The sequence below is a fragment of the Camelina sativa genome, chromosome 3 (genome assembly GCF_000633955.1).
Source record: "Camelina sativa cultivar DH55 chromosome 3, Cs, whole genome shotgun sequence".
In the NCBI taxonomy this organism is placed as follows: Eukaryota; Viridiplantae; Streptophyta; class Magnoliopsida; order Brassicales; family Brassicaceae; genus Camelina; species Camelina sativa.
Window position 1 is genome coordinate 11,725,038 of NC_025687.1, and position 17,581 is coordinate 11,742,618.

At 39.7% G+C, this 17,581-nt stretch overlaps 3 protein-coding genes and 2 long non-coding RNA genes across 6 annotated transcripts; 2 read left to right on the top strand and 3 right to left on the bottom strand.

Annotated features, from left to right (window-relative positions):
- LOC109130439 (uncharacterized mitochondrial protein AtMg00810-like) lies at window positions 3,345–4,085 on the bottom strand. Its single transcript, XM_019239983.1, has one exon. It carries the CDS (start codon window positions 4,083–4,085, stop codon window positions 3,345–3,347), a length of 741 nt encoding a protein of 246 aa, XP_019095528.1.
- On the top strand, window positions 7,176–9,100 carry LOC104778871 (COBW domain-containing protein 1-like; the record flags this gene model as incomplete). Its single annotated transcript, XM_019239989.1, has 7 exons — window positions 7,176–7,460; window positions 7,548–7,767; window positions 7,951–8,063; window positions 8,331–8,420; window positions 8,521–8,682; window positions 8,785–8,904; window positions 8,990–9,100. Coding segments are annotated over exons 2-7 (708 nt in total), but the record flags the coding sequence as incomplete, so codon positions are not given.
- LOC109132254 lies at window positions 9,165–9,983 on the top strand. Of its 2 annotated transcripts, XR_002037503.1 has the most exons (4): window positions 9,165–9,321; window positions 9,407–9,517; window positions 9,601–9,682; window positions 9,766–9,983. It is a non-coding gene; the product is annotated as an uncharacterized LOC109132254 (long non-coding RNA). The 2 variants fall into 2 exon arrangements; XR_002037502.1 differs by having other exon boundaries at window positions 9,169–9,321; window positions 9,601–9,981.
- On the bottom strand, window positions 9,726–10,816 carry LOC104776630. The gene is made up of 3 exons (XR_002037504.1): window positions 10,638–10,816; window positions 10,345–10,529; window positions 9,726–10,262 (listed from the first exon to the last, which is right to left on the bottom strand). It is a non-coding gene; the product is annotated as an uncharacterized LOC104776630 (long non-coding RNA).
- Window positions 10,939–11,608, bottom strand: LOC109130440 (replication protein A 70 kDa DNA-binding subunit C-like). The gene is made up of 3 exons (XM_019239991.1): window positions 11,428–11,608; window positions 11,192–11,288; window positions 10,939–11,095 (listed from the first exon to the last, which is right to left on the bottom strand). The coding sequence occupies exons 1-3, from the start codon at window positions 11,606–11,608 to the stop codon at window positions 10,939–10,941; spliced, it is 435 nt and encodes a 144-aa protein (XP_019095536.1).

Sequence of the window (17,581 nt, forward strand, 5' to 3'; positions counted from 1 at the left end):
TCGACATCGATGAAATATTTGCATACAAGGTAGCACTTGAGATAAATGAGGATCATGAACCCACGTCTATATTAGAGTGCACTCAAAGTAAAGATTGGCTAAAGTGGAAAGAAGCCATTGATGTGGAGTTAAACTCTTTAAAGAAGAGAAGTGTGTTTGGTCTGATCTTAAGGATAACACCTGAAATTAAACCAGTTGGACATAAGTGGGTCTTTGTAAGAAAGAGAAATGAGAAGAATGACATCGTGAGATACAAAACACGGCTTGTAGCACAAGGATTCTCTCAAAGACCAGCAATAGACTATGAGGAGACATACTCCCATGTGATAGATGCAACAACATTTCGGTACTTAATAAGTCTGGCTATTAGAGAAAAACTGGATTTGCGGTTAATGGATGTTGTAACCACATATTTATATGGTCCACTGGATAATGAAATATATATGAGATTACCAGAGGGTTTTGAGCTCAAAGATAAGAATGATTCTCGAGAACAGTACTGCATTATAAATCCCTTTATGGACTGAAACAGAGTGGTCGAATATGGTATAACCGGTTAAGTGAATATTTAGCTGNTCAGCCGATCTCTTCACTAAGGCATTACCGACAACAACATTCAAGAAGCTCATGCACCAGATTGGAATGCGGAGGCTTAAGGACTTAGAGTGATGCTTGGAACAGGGGGAGTAATGCATGTTGTACTCTTTTTCCTACACCATGGTTTTGTCCCACTTNTAGCAGTTTATGTGGATGATTTAAACATCCTTGGGACCTCTGGGGAAATTGCCCAAACAGTCGAATATCTAAAGGAAGAATTTGAGATGAAAGACCTAGGCAAGACAAAATTCTGTTTGGAATTACAACTTGAGTACATTGGTAATGGAATCCTTGTGCATCAAAAGGCATATACAGAATAGGTACTCAAGAGGTTTAATATGGACCAAGCTCACCCATTGACCAGCCCAATGGTTGTTAGAAGCTTAGACTTGGATAAAGATCCATTTGGTCCAAAGAAGGCCGATGAAGAAGTTCTCGGACCTGAAATGCCATACCTCAGTGCTATATGAGCGTTAATGTTTTTGGCTAGCCACACTAGACCGGACATATGTTTTGCCATGAACCTCCTAGAAAGATTTAGTTCTTGTCCGACTATAAGACACTGGAACGGTGTTAAACATGTTATGTGTTACCTACAAGGAACGAAAGACTTTGGTTTATTTTATACTAACTATAACAGAGGTGGTTTAGTTGGTTTTGCTGATGCAGGTTACTTATCGGATCCGCACAACTCTAGGTCTCAACCCGGGTACGTATTCACACACGATGGTACGACGATCTCGTGGCGTTCCATGAAGCAGAGCATTGTTGCCACTTCGTCCAACCATGCGGAAATCCTAGCAATTCATGAAGCCAGACGAGAGAGTGTGTGGTTAAGGTTGATGACTCAACACATCAGGGCGGATTGCAGTATGGTCGCGGACAAGGAGCCAACCGTAATCTATGAGGACAATACAGCCTGCATCGCACAACTCAAGGAAGATTACATCAAGGGAGATCGGACAAAGCACATCCTACCGAAGTTCTTCTTCACACACGAACTACAAAAGGCCGGAGAAGTTCGTGTGGTACAGGTGCAATCATGCGACAACTCAGCCGATCTCTTCACTAAGGCATTACCGACAACAACATTCAAGAAGCTCATGCACCAGATTGGAATGCGGAGGCTTAAGGACTTAGAGTGATGCTTGGAACAGGGGGAGTAATGCATGTTGTACTCTTTTTCCTACACCATGGTTTTGTCCCACTTGGTTTTCCTGGTAAGGTTTTAATGAGGCAGCATCCCCAAGCGTATTATAGAGATCCTCTCTTTGCATCGGCACAGTTATGTCATCCAAGGGGGAATGTTGTAAAGCACTGGATGGTGGACTCCATAACCAGCCATGTATGGCCCATGTACGTTTAGTGCCTTACGACCCATCGGCCTATTCTATTTCCTAGTCGGTTATGGGCTTTAGCCCTTGTACTTTACTATATATATGTAACCTCATTCGATTATCAATAAACACATTCAACAATAATTAATTGTTAGTGGGATTCTACAGAATAGAATAATTTTTGACCTTGAGAACTGAGAAGCCATCAACATTGATATTCTCGTTTTACAGAACATATTGCCTAAATGGCTAAATGCTAAATCGTTAGTCGTTACTCACTCGCTAGAACTAGAAAGATTGGAATCGTAATTAGTTAGATTCAACCCTCAATTCAGTAGACTTTAACTTCTATGTATGCTGTTATCCTTTTGAAGGAATTGGATAGGTCCATGTTAAGCTCCGGTAAAATGGTGGAAGTTAATTCTGCAGAAGATGCTATGTGGTTTCCTGCAATGATAATCAAAGAGACTGATGTGGATGATAAGAAGAGTTTCATTGCGAAGGAATGGGATAGGTACATGAGCTGCAATGGTGGTGATGAGGGGAGACCAAACAGGACAGTTGATTCTCGCTGTGTTAGACCCATATCGCCTCCTTCTTCGGTTGACACCACGTACTCGTTGATGGATTGTGTCGAGGCGTTTTATGGTTCGGGATGGTATAAAGGGCGGGTGAGTGCAATTTACAGTGACAAAAGTTACATTGTCAAGTTAGAGGCTACAGAGAGGAAATCTGAATTTCAACACACGGATCTTAGGCCTTTCATGACTTGGGAAGATGGAGTTTGGCGTGATGATCTAAAGGTATCAATTATACTAATTTCAGTCAACATTATTTGGTTTACTGGTATAAACTGAAGCTGTATATTTTCACTGTGTGTTAGACACTCATTAGTCGCTATTACTACTAGATGGTGAAAGTAAGAAGAGAACTTTGTAGAAAATGGAACTTTTTATTATTTCAGTTCAAAGCTTTACAATGCCTTCAATGGCTTATTTATACAATAACCTTAAACCTAGTGTCTCCTGACAGATGTCACCATCAGCTTACACACATAGAATCGAAGGCTGCAAATTGGTTTGATAACTTCATAATCGGTTTGCAAGTTGACTGCTTTATGATTGCTTTGGCCTTGTCATCTTGACACGCGGCTACTTTCTTTCCTTCTTTGATCTTGGCTCTATGTGCAATGAACGCAGCTTCCTCCTTCGTTTCGTTTGTTTTGCCTTGGAGTGAAGCTGGCACTTTTCCTTTAGACAGAGAGGTGTCCTCTGTAGCAGTCGACCGTTGAGAACATCCGACATCGTTTCATATTTCTTGGAGTTTAGGTGAAAACAAATACTCTGCTTCATTTGGAGTCTTTGTCCTCAATCTGCTATCAACCCCCCTCAAACTTGGTGTGGGAGGTAGTCATACGCCAAGTTTGCTCCTGAGAAACTCAAAGGTACCAATCGGAAGAGATTTGGTGAATATGTCCACTATCTGTTGCTCACCTGGGATGTGAGTGACAACCAAAGTCTTCAGTACCACATGTTCTCTGACATAGTGGTAATCAACGTCAAAGTGTTTTGTGCGTTTATGATAAGCAAGGTTTGCTGTTAAGTACACTGCTGACAGATTGTCACAGTACAGCTCCGGAGTTTGTGGTAGAGGAACATTAAGCTCCCGTAGTACCGAGCTGATCCACTTGATCTCAGAGGCTGTTTCGGACAGAGACATGTACTCTGCCTCAATTGAGCTCTTAGAAACGGTTGGTTGCTTTCGAGATGACCAGGAGATGAGATTACGTCCAAGGTAGGTGCAGTAGCCTCCCACAGAACGTCTTCCCTCTTTGCAGTTGGCATAGTCGCTATCACTGTATGTCTTAAGATCAAAATTTGTGTTACGCCAGAAGGTAATTCCCATTGTGATAGTGCCTTTTACATACCTCAGGATCCTCTTCAGATTTTGGAAATCTGCAACTGATGGCTTGTGCATCTTCTGACAGACATAATTCACAGAAAATTGAATATCTGGTCTTGTCAATGTCAGGTATTGAAGTTTTCCTGCTAGGCTTCGAAAGTAGGTGGAGTCAGAGAATTCCTTTTGTTGATCCTGAACTTTGTCGAGCTGGAGAGGGAGTGGTGTTGGCATAGGTGAACAATGTTCCATGGCTGCAGTAATGAGTAAGTCTTCTGCATATTTCTATTGAGACATGAAGATACCAGCCTGAAGTGTTTGTATCTGAATGCCATAAAAATAATGCGCCTGGCCGAGATCTTTCATACGGAACTGTTTGTTTAGTTCATCAAGCAGGTAGTTCAGGGCTCCAGAGTTATTACCAGTGATCACCATGTCATCCACGTAGAGAAGAAGAAGGATATTGTCACCATTTCGATCATAAACAAAGAGGGAGGGGTCTTGCATACTGTATTTGAAACCAAATTCCAACAAGAAATTGCTGAACTTATCAAACCATGCTCGTGGGGACTGTTTTAGTCCATATAGTGATTTATGAAGAAGACAAACATGATCTGGTTTATCTTTATCAACAAATCCAGCAGGTTGTCTCATATAAACCGTTTCTTGCAGATCACCGTGGAGAAAGGCATTCTTTACGTCCATCTGCTTAAGCTCCCAGTTTCGTACTGTTGCAATGTGTAGAATCATTCTGACAGTTGGAGTTCGAACAACCGGGCTATATGTTTCCACGTAGTCGATTCCTTCTTCTTGGTCATATCCCTTAGCGACCAAACGTGCCTTAAGCTTATCTATTGTACCCTCAGCATTGAGTTTAGTTCTAAAAACCCACTTACTTCCTAAAATGTGCATATCAGAAGTTGGTGGGGTTAAAGACCATGTGTTTGCCTCTTTGCAATTAGACATTTCCTCTGTCATTGCACCAATCCAACCTGGGTCTTTGAGAGCAGCAATGACTGTTTTAGGCTCTAGAAAAGAGACTTTGTGAGATAACAAAGCATATTTTGGGTTTGGTTTTCGAATGCCTTCTTTTCCTCTTGTTACCATGGGATGGTCATTAGTTACGACTGTTGCAGCATTGTCAGTGTCATCTTGAAGTGGAGACATAACGTTTTGAGGTTGGTGAGCGCTGTCGCCAATAGAGTCAGGGTCAAAGCCTGTCGTACGCTCAGAACACTCACCAATCTCAAAAACTGTTATAGACTCATCGGGAGGTGTGGACTGAGAAGTTGCAGGTCGAACAGTCAAAGACTTTTGAGGAATTGCAGACTGGGTTGGAGCTTCTGATGTTGACTCCAAAGCCTTATACCACGCGGAGGAGAGAGCAGTAACGGGTTGAGGATGCATATGTTTGTAAATTGTTGCAAAGGGGAAAGCTGTTTCATCAAACACAACATGCCTGCTAATGTACACTCGACCGGTTGGAGGGTATAAGCAACGACACCCTTTGTATTTTTCATTGTAACCGAGGAACACACATTGAAGAGACTTGGGATCGAGTTTGTTTGTAGCATAGTCTCGCAGTGTGGGGAAACAGGTACAGCCAAAAACGCGGAGAGAAATGTAAGTGGGAGCTTTGCCATGAAGTTTTTCAAATGGTGAGATCGTGTCTGCAGAGTGAGATGCAGGAAGCAGATTGATGAGAAAGCTTGCAGTGAAGAAGGCTTCAACCTAGTATTTAGATGGAACTCGACTTTGAAACAACATGGAGAGACCAAGCTCAGTGATGTGTCTGTGCTTTCTCTCTGCCAAACCGTTTTGTTGTGGAGTGTGAGGGCAGGAGAGAAGCTGTTGTATTCCACAATCCTTTAGGTGTTGTAAAAATTGTGTGCTAATGAATTCTCCACCCCCATCACACTGAAAAGTCTTGATTTTGCTATCAAACTGATTCTCAACCATTTTCTGAAACATAGTGAAGATTGCAAAGAAATCTGACTTTATTTTCAGTGGATATAACCAACTGTATCTGGAGAAATTGTCTACAAATACTACATTAAATCTGAACCCTTGAACATAAATTATTGGAGAGGGACCCCATAAATCACAGTGAATCCTCTCAAGAGGTTTAGAAGCAACAAAACTAGAAGGAGAGAAAGGAAGTCTTGAGCTTTTCCCTAGCTGACAAGCTTCACACACCGACTTGGTGACTTTATTGAAGGAGATAAACTTGTTATTGGTTAACTGTTGGAGGACTTGCGTATGAGGATGACCAAGTCGTCTGTGCCACACTTCATCACTTGCAAGATGTTGATGTGCAGAGTAGAAGACTTGATGATTAGGTTCCTCCAAACTGTACATGCCTTTACCAATTCTTCCCATTACCAACAGATTCCTGGTTGCCTTTTCATTTATACGAACACCATCATCATCATGTGTACACAAAGGTAGTCTTTCAAACTTGGGAGATCCTTTGCAATCCTATCCAAATTGTAGAAGTAACCAATCAAGAATCCAGTAAATGGATCCAAGCTGCAAATTCTACAGTAGAAAAATCCTACTCTGAAGTCTCAAAAAGCTTTTACCTTAGAGCTACACGATACTTCTGACTTAACTTCTCTAGCTCAGCCATGACACAGTCCGTGATACAAGTGAGTTCCTTTCAAATCCGAAACGATTCAAAGGTTACCAAAGAGAAAGAATATGGCATAACTGTAAACTGAACATAGTTGAAGCAGCTCACATTTTTGCGTACAAACAGTCCATCATTCCCTTCTCAAGATCAATCAATAAGATAAAACAGAAGAAACCAAGATTAAAAAAAAAGGATATCCATTTGCACCATAACAACAATCAAAGTCCACCAAGACAAACTCAACCAAAGTTGATGAAACTGGTATCCACCAAACCATGATCTTTCTTAATCATGCACATTACTCACAGCTCTACTTTAGATAATGCAATTGATTGTTATTATTTATAACCTTTGGATAGAGAAGTTGATGAAACTGGTATTCACCAAAACCTGGTAAGGAGGAACCAAACTAAGAGTTGTGAGAAAAGAAAAGCCCTGAAGGAACTCACACTTGGACTGATACCAAAAAACTGACAAATCAAAATCCAAAAATTTTAAGAAAAGAAGCGCTTATTATCCATTAAGAAACTCCTAAAGACATCAAATGTAAAGGAAGAAGAGTCGTTTACTTACTGTTTCAAAGCTAATCATCTTTTTCATTACAGCTAACTTTTGAGGTTTGTTTAACCAATAACCCATCGTTTAATTTAACTAATAACCCTAAAAGGATCAGAGTGAAAGGAGACTAAAACGGGCAGAAATGAGCTTTCTTTCAACACAAAAGACAACGTGACCAAACCGAGTTGATGTGGGCACGGCCCATACACGAAGCTCTGATGAGTCTTCTCTTCTCTGACGGCGTCTCTGCATAAACCGGCGATGATGCTCAAGGAAGGAAGCTGAGAGAGAGTTACAAAATGGAAGATGATGAGGAGCCACCGATGGCTATTCAAATCCAACCGGATGTTTCTGTCGGAAAGAATCTCTCATCAAGCGACGCTGTTTCAGTTGGTGTCAGCGTCATCACTGGCTATCTCGGCGCGGGAAAATCCACCGTAAGCAATGATAAAGTTTCTTCCTTTCACTAATTTAAGTGTTGGGTTTTGGTTTTTGATTGTTGATTGATTTGTTTTTGGCCCCAGCTTGTGAATTATATACTGAATGGGAAACATGGGAAGAGAATCGCTGTGATCTTGAATGAGTTTGGGGAAGAGATTGGTGTTGAGAGGGCTTTATGATTAACGATAGAGATGAAGGTGCCATTGTTGAGGAATGGGTTGAGCTCGCTAATGGCTGTGTTTGCTGTACTGTTAAGCATAGCCTTGTTCAAGCCCTCCAGCAGCTTGTTCAGAGAAAAGACAGGTGCTTTTTTATTTCTCTATACTGTAACGAACTCTGAACTGTTCAGCTCGTGAGGCCCCCCCAAATTTATGAGCCTTTGCTTAACCTCTAGACTCTCTAAGATATTCTTGATGATCTAAGATTTGGTATAGCCAATGCATATTTGATTTATTAGACATTCTGCTTTTGTTTTCTCAAATGCAGACTTGAATATATTGCTGGAGACTACAGGTTTAGCAAATCCGGCTCCACTGGCTTCTATACTTTGGTTGGTTGAACAGTCAGAATCAGAAGTCAAGCTTGACTGCATTGTTACTGTGAGTAGTGAACTCTTAAATCTGATTCACTTCTCCTTTGTTAAGCTTGACACTGCTTTATAGTTCTAGTATCATCTTGTGCACAGCATTGTGTTATCCAGACTATTATAAGAAATTTAAAATTATAGCTAGTGATTCATTCTTTTTTTTTCTGGTTACTTCTTTATAGCATATGTTTCAAGTTGCATACTCTCTCCCTGGTTCCAGTAGTTTTAGTGCTTAGGAATTAATGTTGTAATGCCTTTACTGACTTAGCTGCTTGAACAGGTTGTGGATGCAAAAAATCTTCGTTTTCAGCTCAATGAGCGCCGTGACTCATCCTCGTTTCCTGAGGCTTTTAATCAAATAGCATTTGCGGTAATCAGATTGTGACTCAACCAATTGGTACACTAACTTATCGCCTTCCGCATCTTCCCTCTCACCTCATCATGACGAGATTTTTTTGTTTGTATTGTAGGACACGATAATAATGAACAAGGTGGACTTCATTTCTCAAGAGGAATCTGATGAATTGGAGAAGGAGATTCATTCCATCAACTCGCTCGCCAATGTCATCCGATCGGTTAGGTGCCAAGTTGATTTGTCCAATATATTAAACTGCCAGGCATATGATTCAACTGTTAAGTCTCTGAAACCTGTTTTCTCTTCTTTGTTCGATTACTACTTATGCTTTTGTCTGTAAAAACTGAACCTTTTTTCCCCTGTTCACTGTTGAAATTAGCATGTTAGTCGTCTGGAATCACTGCTGGAAGCAAATAAATCATTAACGACGTCAGATCTTCACGATAGTGGAGTAAGGACTCTATGCATCAGCGAACCGCAACCTATAAACCTCGATAAGGTAGCAAATTTATCAGACGTTCTTGGACAACTAGTTAAGAAAATAGTGTTCTTCGTGACACACCAACTTGTTCTCGGATTGACAGGTTCGTTTATGGCTGGAGGAAATTCTGTGGGATAAGAAATTGGAGATGGATATATACCGTTGCAAGGCTGTGTTGAGCATTCAAAACTCAGAACAGCTGCATATATTGCAGGTAATAAGTCATGNCCTGTTTTCTCTTCTTTGTTCGATTACTACTTATGCTTTTGTCTGTAAAAACTGAACCTTTTTTCCCCTGTTCACTGTTGAAATTAGCATGTTAGTCGTCTGGAATCACTGCTGGAAGCAAATAAATCATTAACGACGTCAGATCTTCACGATAGTGGAGTAAGGACTCTATGCATCAGCGAACCGCAACCTATAAACCTCGATAAGGTAGCAAATTTATCAGACGTTCTTGGACAACTAGTTAAGAAAATAGTGTTCTTCGTGACACACCAACTTGTTCTCGGATTGACAGGTTCGTTTATGGCTGGAGGAAATTCTGTGGGATAAGAAATTGGAGATGGATATATACCGTTGCAAGGCTGTGTTGAGCATTCAAAACTCAGAACAGCTGCATATATTGCAGGTAATAAGTCATGAATTAAGGTCTTGTGATCCTCCTCAGTATGTTCTTCACATTCTTGTTTGTTATTGAATATGCGTACGTAGGCTGTTAGAGAGATATATGAGATTGTGCCAGCGCGAAAATGGAGCGAGGGAGAGAGCCGGACGAACAAAATAGTATTTATAGGTCATATCTCCTTTTTTGCATCATTGCTCCCAACAATCTTTTGTTTTCTCTCTGTTTGCTGATTCAAGTAACTGAATATATAGAAGCGGACTAAGAGATTGCAGCCCCTAAAGGAAAACGCAAACTTGCAGTGACACAACCAGATTGGTCTATTTTGGTTTTTCCCGCATCTGGCTTTTAAGTTTTACCGTCATGCACAATACTTTTTATATCAATCGTTAACTTGATCAGTTTATGTATTATAAATATGTAACAACTGTGTAAGGTTATTTAGTTAGTTGTTTCAGTTAACGTTTTTACACTCTTGGTTTACCCAAATCCTGCAAAAAAGATGCATATCTGCCAAGACTCGAGCCGGTTACGTAAGATCTATTAGGAGTAATAATGTTAAATATGGAGTTATCACTTGCCTAAAATATCTCCTACAAATATAACCGTATATTGTGATTAGCATCTCTATCGTATACAACTAACTATACGATAAGCAGACTTACGAATAAGTTGGATAACTTCCCTATCAAACAAAAGGAAGGAAGCGGTTGCAGCAGTATGATCAACAATTTTAACATGTACTTTGCACCTGAAAAGAGGAGGAAGAAGGTTATGTATTCAGTCGTTGTGATATAGGAGCCTACAATACTATTAATACTTGTGGAAGTTACCTTATACTTGTGGAAGTTTCATCCTTGTTGCAATGATGGCATGAATACTTATTGAGGTCACATTCGTCTGTTTCTGGATTAAAATAGGGCATGACAGTCTTCAAACAGTGTGTGCATCCAACATAGTACCAATCAATTTCCTTTCGAAATTCCAGAATTCTTGCAAAAGTAACGACAATTTTTTCCTGAAATTTTTTAAAACCAGATTAGTATATATCAACTTTATATAAAATAGATAGAATTTGAAAACAAATACCTAAGAAGTTTTAGTAATCTGATCAAGAGATTCCCACCTACTTAATGGGAATGAATCTTCAACTTTGTTGTTGATATCAGGTGTCATGAGGGGAGAAACTGTTATAAAATCGTTAGAATTCCTATTGCCCAGCCTGTAATGTTTTGTATAAAAAAAATAGAAGAGTTGGCAACTTTATCCTTGTAAGAAAGAATTTGGTTACTTAATTTAAACAAATAAAAGACTTACTGCATTTTAAATTCAGCAATCTCAGATAGGTCTCCATCAAGAAACAACTTCGTAGAGAATTTAAAATTGTTTTGTATCATGGTCGCATAGAGAAGAGTTGAAATTATGAATTATAAATGAGTAATAAGATTGAGTTTCTTACCATTAAATTTTGTGGTCCTCATTAGACTCCCAAGTAGTATTATAGGACCTGCAGGTTTTTTGGTAACGTAAGAATGTACATCTTCAGCGTGATTCTCCCATAAAGTATAGTCCATGAGAGTACCACTGCAATAGACATAATATAATTGAAGGAAAGTGATAAAGGGAAAAGTATATTAAGAGAGACATGAAGAACCATCTGACTCCAACAACTTCACTAACCTTAGATCTCTTAGTTGAATATCCAACAACTTAGACTGTTGTCCAAAACAATCTTTGTGAGTAATCTGACTCATAGCAACAATTTCTCCAATAATATCTGGAAAAAAAAATTAAGAGAAGCAGATTATATGTTGTGAAAATCTAGAAACAGTTGCGGATTGGATTGTTACTATAAACTGTTCAAAAAAATATTGAGCTCAATTTGAAAATCATACTATTGAGCAGAATTAACATACCAAAGAATGCGTCGTCGACATTAGATAGCGTTGAAATCTCTGAAAAAGGATAAAAATTGAACCGAGATATTCTTGGGATCTCAGTTGAGGGCTTCACCCATGTAGTAAACATGAAATTAATCTTGTAAGGATGTACAGTTCCCTTGTAGTCACCAAGATTATCACGAACTTCAAAATTCATGATCTCACGGTACCTTCCTTCCACCAATTCTTTTTTGAACTTTCGAACTAATGTGTTTTTAACAGAAGCTTGAATTCGATCTCCCTGGGCGGAAAAGATAAATTATGCGAAGATTGTTTTCCAAAAAGGCTAAAATGTAATCAGAAATTTAGAAAATTAAGAAGACTAACCTTTGCATCCACAAGAATTGCTTCAATACCCAGAATAACTCCAGGTTTGTCTTTAGGAAAATAATTTCATGTCCTCGCTATTAGAACTCTGATCTTCCATTCTTTTTTGAAAGAATCTAGATTTGAGAGAGGAGAAACTTCCAGAGGCATTTTAAACGTGACACAAAAAAAAAGAGAAAGATACAACGAAAATTTAAGAGAGAATAATCTCATCTTGAGTTTATATAGAAGATGAATCGATTCAACTAATGGATAAGTGAAGAATAAAAAAGATCCAAAAACGCATGAGACTCTCTTATTTGCTCAGGACTCTCTTATTCTAAAAGAGACTTTGCTCTTTGAAGGATATAGAGATTAAGCGTGGAAAAACACTTTCCCTTAAGCCTAAACACCCTGTTTATTCCTTTTGATCAACTTTTTCTCATTCCTTTTCTCAAACCTAGTGTTTCTCTACTGTTCTTCTTCGGTGAATAGTAGATCTGAGTTTTGTTTGGCGGGAAGTGAGAATTTTTTTGTTTGCTTAGTTGATTCAGGAGTGCGGTACTATCAATCTCCTACTATCGGCTGAAGATAATAGATCACTGACGGATAAAAGATGTCGGCAGCAATGGATAAAGCTCTAATGGCTATGTCACTCGAAGAAGAAGAGGTTCCATTTTCTCTTCCGGATTTGCCAGAGTTCAGCTCTTGTGAAAGAAACGTAATAAGTTTGGTGGGTCGCATACTGAATCCGGATTGCCAATCGGTGGCTGGAGCTATTCACGAACTACCAAGAAAGTGGCAGAAATATGATAAGGTCCGAGGTATTGCTTTGTCAAGAGAAAAATTTCAATTTATCTTCGCAAGTGAACACGATTTGGAGGATGTACTACAAAAAGGGTTTCATACAGTAAATGAATGGGGTATAGCAGTGGAGAGATGGTCTGAAGTGCCCCAGCCAAACTCTCTATTGTTTGTCACCCAATGGGTGCAAATTCGCAACAGCCCTATCAATCACTACACAGCTCCTGCAATTACCTCTATTGGAGAAATTGTCGGCCAGGTCCTTCAAGTGGCATTTGACCCTGATTTAACACAAGCCAAACTGTATGTTAGAGTTAAAATCAGATTTGATGTATCCAAACCGTTAAAGAAGTCGAAGATTATATGGCTGCCCAGTAATCAATCTGCAGAGATTTTCTTTCACTATGAAAGAGTCCAACGAAGATGCTACTCTTGTCAACGTCTGTCTCATGAGTCTTCTATATGCCCTATTATCATAAAATCCAACCAAGACTCGGCTTTGACAAGAAAAAGAGGGGAACTTAGTCTGAATCCCAAGCCAACTCTGGTCATTAAAGACTCTGACCCGCTGTTTGGAGTATTAGGAGAACATCAAGTCGGGCTTAATCCGATCCCTGGTCAACCATGCATCGTTCCTGAAGTCCTGGAAGGGATGGGACAATATCTTATTGCAGAAAATGGTGAGGAATTAATGGTGAAGAAAGAGAGAGTGAAGAAGTCAGTTGCTGAAGCAGAAAAATCTCCTTTCTCACAATAATCAGCTCTCAGCTTGGAACATGTCCCACTGATCTCTCATAATGTGGACATTGGTAAAGGGTTGGTGTTTGGTTATGAATCAGATGGCATTTCTTATCCCCAACTAAGAAAGGATTTGCAAACAGATATCTAAAGGTCAGCCTTTGCTCAAATTCCTTCAGAAGATCCAAGTGTAGCCGGTGCAAAGAATGTTGAAAGCAGTCAGGAAAACCTGCCAGACTCTACACGGATATCAGATTATTTTAAGACTAGTTCTTCGGTTTATAGGATAGGCTTCTCTAAAGCTGGTCCTTCCGGCTCTAGTTAAAAATTAAAAAAACCAAGGAAGAGGCAACAAAAGAAAGCTAGAATGTTGAAAGGTAGAGATATGGCACTGAAAGCAGTGCTAGTTACAAAAGATCCAGGATTAACTAAAGGAAGTGTGGCAAAAAGGAAAGCAGGCACTGATCTGGAAGGTGTTCCCATTGCTGTAAGAGCCAAAACATCATTGATAGTCCCAAAGGAGGGACTGTCACATATCTGATGAGCATTCTGAGTTGGAATTGTCAAGGTTTGGGGCGACCTCAAGACTTGACAGTTCCTCGTCTCATGGAATTGCGGAAAAAGCATTTCCCTGAGATATTGTTCTTAATGGAAACAATGAATTGTAAGGATGTTATTGTAGATATTCAAGTTTGGCTTGGTTATGAGAATGTATATACGGTTAATCATGTTGGTACTTGTGGTAGGTTGGCATTATTTTGGAAAAAAGTGTTGATATCGGGGTATTATATGAAGACAAGAATGTGCTAGATCTCTCTGTTCAGTTGGGAGCACATAGTTTTTTCCTCTCCTATGTGTATGGAAATCCAAATGCTAGCTTCAGACAAGAGGTTTGGAATAAAATAATTAGAATTGGGCTGAACAGGAAGGAGAGTTGGTGTATGATTTGGGATTTTAAAAAGATCCTCAATAATGAAGAAAAGATTGGTGGCCCTAGAAGTGCTGAAGCTTTGTTTATTCCCTTTTCTGGTATGATTAAAGATTGTGGGATGAGTGAACTCTCGAGTTCTGGGAATGGGTTCACCTGGGGAGGTTGAAGATGGTCTCACTGGATTTAATGTAAACTGGACAGATGTTTTGCGAATAAAGAATGGTTGACGATGTTTCCTGCAGCGAATCAGGCTTTCGTACCTAAAAGGGGATCAGATCATCGTACGGTCCTAGTAAACATTGCTTTCTCCCAAGAATCCTACAAAGGCTCATTCAGATTCGACAAAAGGATGCTGCATAAACCGATGGTGAAAGAAGCAATTACAACTGCTTGGAATATTGATTCCAACAGGTTTGAAGTTCCAGTATCTACGAGAATAAGAAACTGCAGAAAAGCCCTGAGTAAATGGAAAAAGTCTAATGAGCTCAACTCTAAGGAAAAAATCATTGTTCTGCAAGATGAAATGGAAGCAGTCCAATCCTCAATCTCTCCTTCCTCACAAAGAATGTCTCTCCTTAGAGATAAGCTGGTTGAAGCGTACAGAGAAGAAGAAAGCCATTGGCAACAAAAGAGTAGAGAGACATGGATGGCGGAGGGTGATATGAACACAAAATTTTTCCATGCATCAGTCAAAAATTCCAGAAACAAGAATGGTCTAGACAAACTGGTTGATATCAATGTTATAGAAGCCTCAAAGGGTGAAGTTGCAGCTTCCTACTTTCAAGCTCTGTTTTCGACTTCTTCTCATGTTGATACGCAAGCTATGCTTAATGGCTTTGTCCCTAGAGTTACAGACGACATGAATCAAGTACTCTTAGGGTCTGTTTCAAAAGAGGAAGTGAAGAATGCAATTTTTTCAATTAAACCCTCAAGTTCGCCTAGAGCAGATGGAATGACTGGACTGTTTTTCCAACAATACTGGGATGTAGTGGGAGAGCAAGTGACCAATGAGGTAAACAATCTTTTTTGTCAATGGAGTTTTCCCTAAAGAATGGAATTTTTACACAGCTATGTCTCATTACCAAAAAGATCAACTCCCCACTTATGAGTGCTCTGAGACCCATTAGTCTGTGCTTGGTTTTGTACAAGGTGGTGGCAAAAATTATAATGTCTAGGCTACAGCCTCTTCTCCCTATGATCATGTCCCTAAATCAATCAGAATTCATCCCTGAAAGACTGATTTCGGACAACATACTTATTGCTCATGAAGCTGTTCACGAATTGCGGACACATAAGGAGATCTCCAAAAACTTCATGGCAGTAAAAACAGATATGTCAAAGGCGTATGACAGAATGGAGTGGAGTTTTTTGGAAGCTATCCTTGTGGCTTTGGGGTTCCACAGAAAGTGGGTGGACATGATCATGATCTGTGTCACAACAGTCTCTTATTCTGTTCTTATAAATGGTCAGCCATTTGGTTTAATAAACCCGCAAAGAGGCCTTAGACAAGGCGATCCTCTCTCGCCTGCATTATTTGTTTTATGTGCGGAAAGACTAACCCACCTCCTAAACAAAGCTGAAGCTGCTGGTCAAATCAATGGGATCCAATTCTCATCTCAAGGACCCTCGATTCATCATCTTCTATTTGCCGATGATAGCTTATTTATGGTTAAGGCTTCAGTGGATCAAGCTTCAACTCTGAAAGGTATATTATCGGACTATGGAGATGTCACAGGACAATTGATCTACCAAGAAAAGTCTTCTATTACATTTGGGAGCAAAGTGGAGGTTAACATCAGAAACCAAATCCAAGTGAAGCTAGGAATTGTCAAGGAAGGTGGTGCAAGCAAGTACCTGGGCCTACCAGAATGCTTCAGTGGCTCTAAGGTAGACATGCTTGCTTATATACATGATAACATGAAAAGCAGAATGTTTGGTTGGTTTGAACGAACCTTATCTCAAGGGGGGGAAAGAAATTTTACTAAAAGCAGTGGCTATGGCAATGCCTATCTTCGCAATGTCTTGTTTCAAGTTACCTAAAAAGACTTGTGAAAACTTGACTTCGGCTATGTCAGCATTCTGGTGGGATTCCATCGAGGAGAAAAGGAAAATGCATTGGATTGGATGGGACAAGCTGTGCTTACCAAAACACTTAGGAGGGCTTGGTTTTAAAGATATCCAAATTTTTAACCAAGCTCTCTTGGCTAAACAAGCTTCCAGGATCTTATAAGATGGTAATAGTTTGTTTGCCCTCTTCTTTAAAAGTAGATACTTTGAAGATGGTGAATTCTTAGATGCAGAAATTAGAGAGAGACCTTATTTTGCTTGGAGAAGTATTCTTTATGGGAGAGATTTGTTAAAAAGAGGTCTTAGGCAAATGATTGGTAATGGTGAATCTGTTTTTGTCTGGACTTCTAGATGGGTACTGGATGGTGTTATGCGAGCTCCATTAATGAAGAATATCTTATTTGATCTGGATTTAAAAGTAAAGGAGCTCATTGATGTGGATACTCATTCGTGGGACATTGCCAAACTGAATTATCATTTCTACCCTAGAGATGTCGAATTGATCTGTAAAGTCAAGCCAGTTCCTCTTTCGAAGGATTTCTTCACTTGGGAACATACAAAAAGTGGGGATTATTCGGTCAAATCTGGGTATTGGGCTGCCTATCAAAGAGAGAAAATTGACTTGGTAACATAAGCATCAATGCAACCCTCAATTCTCCAAATAAAAGATCAGTTATGGAGATGCAGTACTCTCTCAAAGATCAAAACTTTTATGTGGAAAGCAATCTATGGTGCCATACCTGTCGTAGACAAAATGCTTGATAGAGGTTTAAAAATCGACTCAAGATGTCAAAGCTGTGGGATAGAGGGAGAATCGTCAAATCATGTCCTATTCACGTGCACGGTTGCTAGACAAATATGGGCACTATAATGATTTCCCGGTTCCGCTAAATGGGTTTGATTCTGAATCTCTATACCAGAACCTGTACTACTTGATTCTTGTGAGCAAAGACAGCAAACTGCAGGTCGGATATTATGGCAATTATGGAAAAACAGAAACTTGCTCTGCATTGAAGGCAGAAGATTTAGAGCACCTGACACAATCAAAAAAATCAGAGAGAATGTCCAGGAATGGTTCCATGCTCAATCTCTGAAGGAGCGTGAGACAGAAGCTGCACGCCAAAACCTTATCCAGGTAAAAAAGCTCTGGTCGCCTCCTCCCTTAGGATGGTTAAAATGTAACTTTGCATCTTCTTGGGATAAAAAACACAATGTTAGTGGAGCGGCATGGGTTTTGAGGAATGATAGTGGGGAAGTTCTGTTGCATAGCAGAAAATCTTTTTC

Bases quoted from the DNA above. Each gene is read 5' to 3' on its own strand.
- LOC109130440 (XM_019239991.1), bottom strand. From the start codon at position 11,608: ATGAATTTTGAAGTTCGTGATAATCTTGGTGACTACAAGGGAACTGTA. The intron at 11,289-11,427 runs GTATGTTAATTC...TTTTTTTTCCAG, and splicing joins TGTCGACGACGCATTCTTTG to ATATTATTGGAGAAATTGTT. The intron at 11,096-11,191 runs GTTAGTGAAGTT...TGTCTATTGCAG, and splicing joins ATTCAACTAAGAGATCTAAG to TGGTACTCTCATGGACTATA.
- LOC109130439 (XM_019239983.1), bottom strand. From the start codon at position 4,085: ATGGAACATTGTTCACCTATGCCAACACCACTCCCTCTCCAGCTCGAC.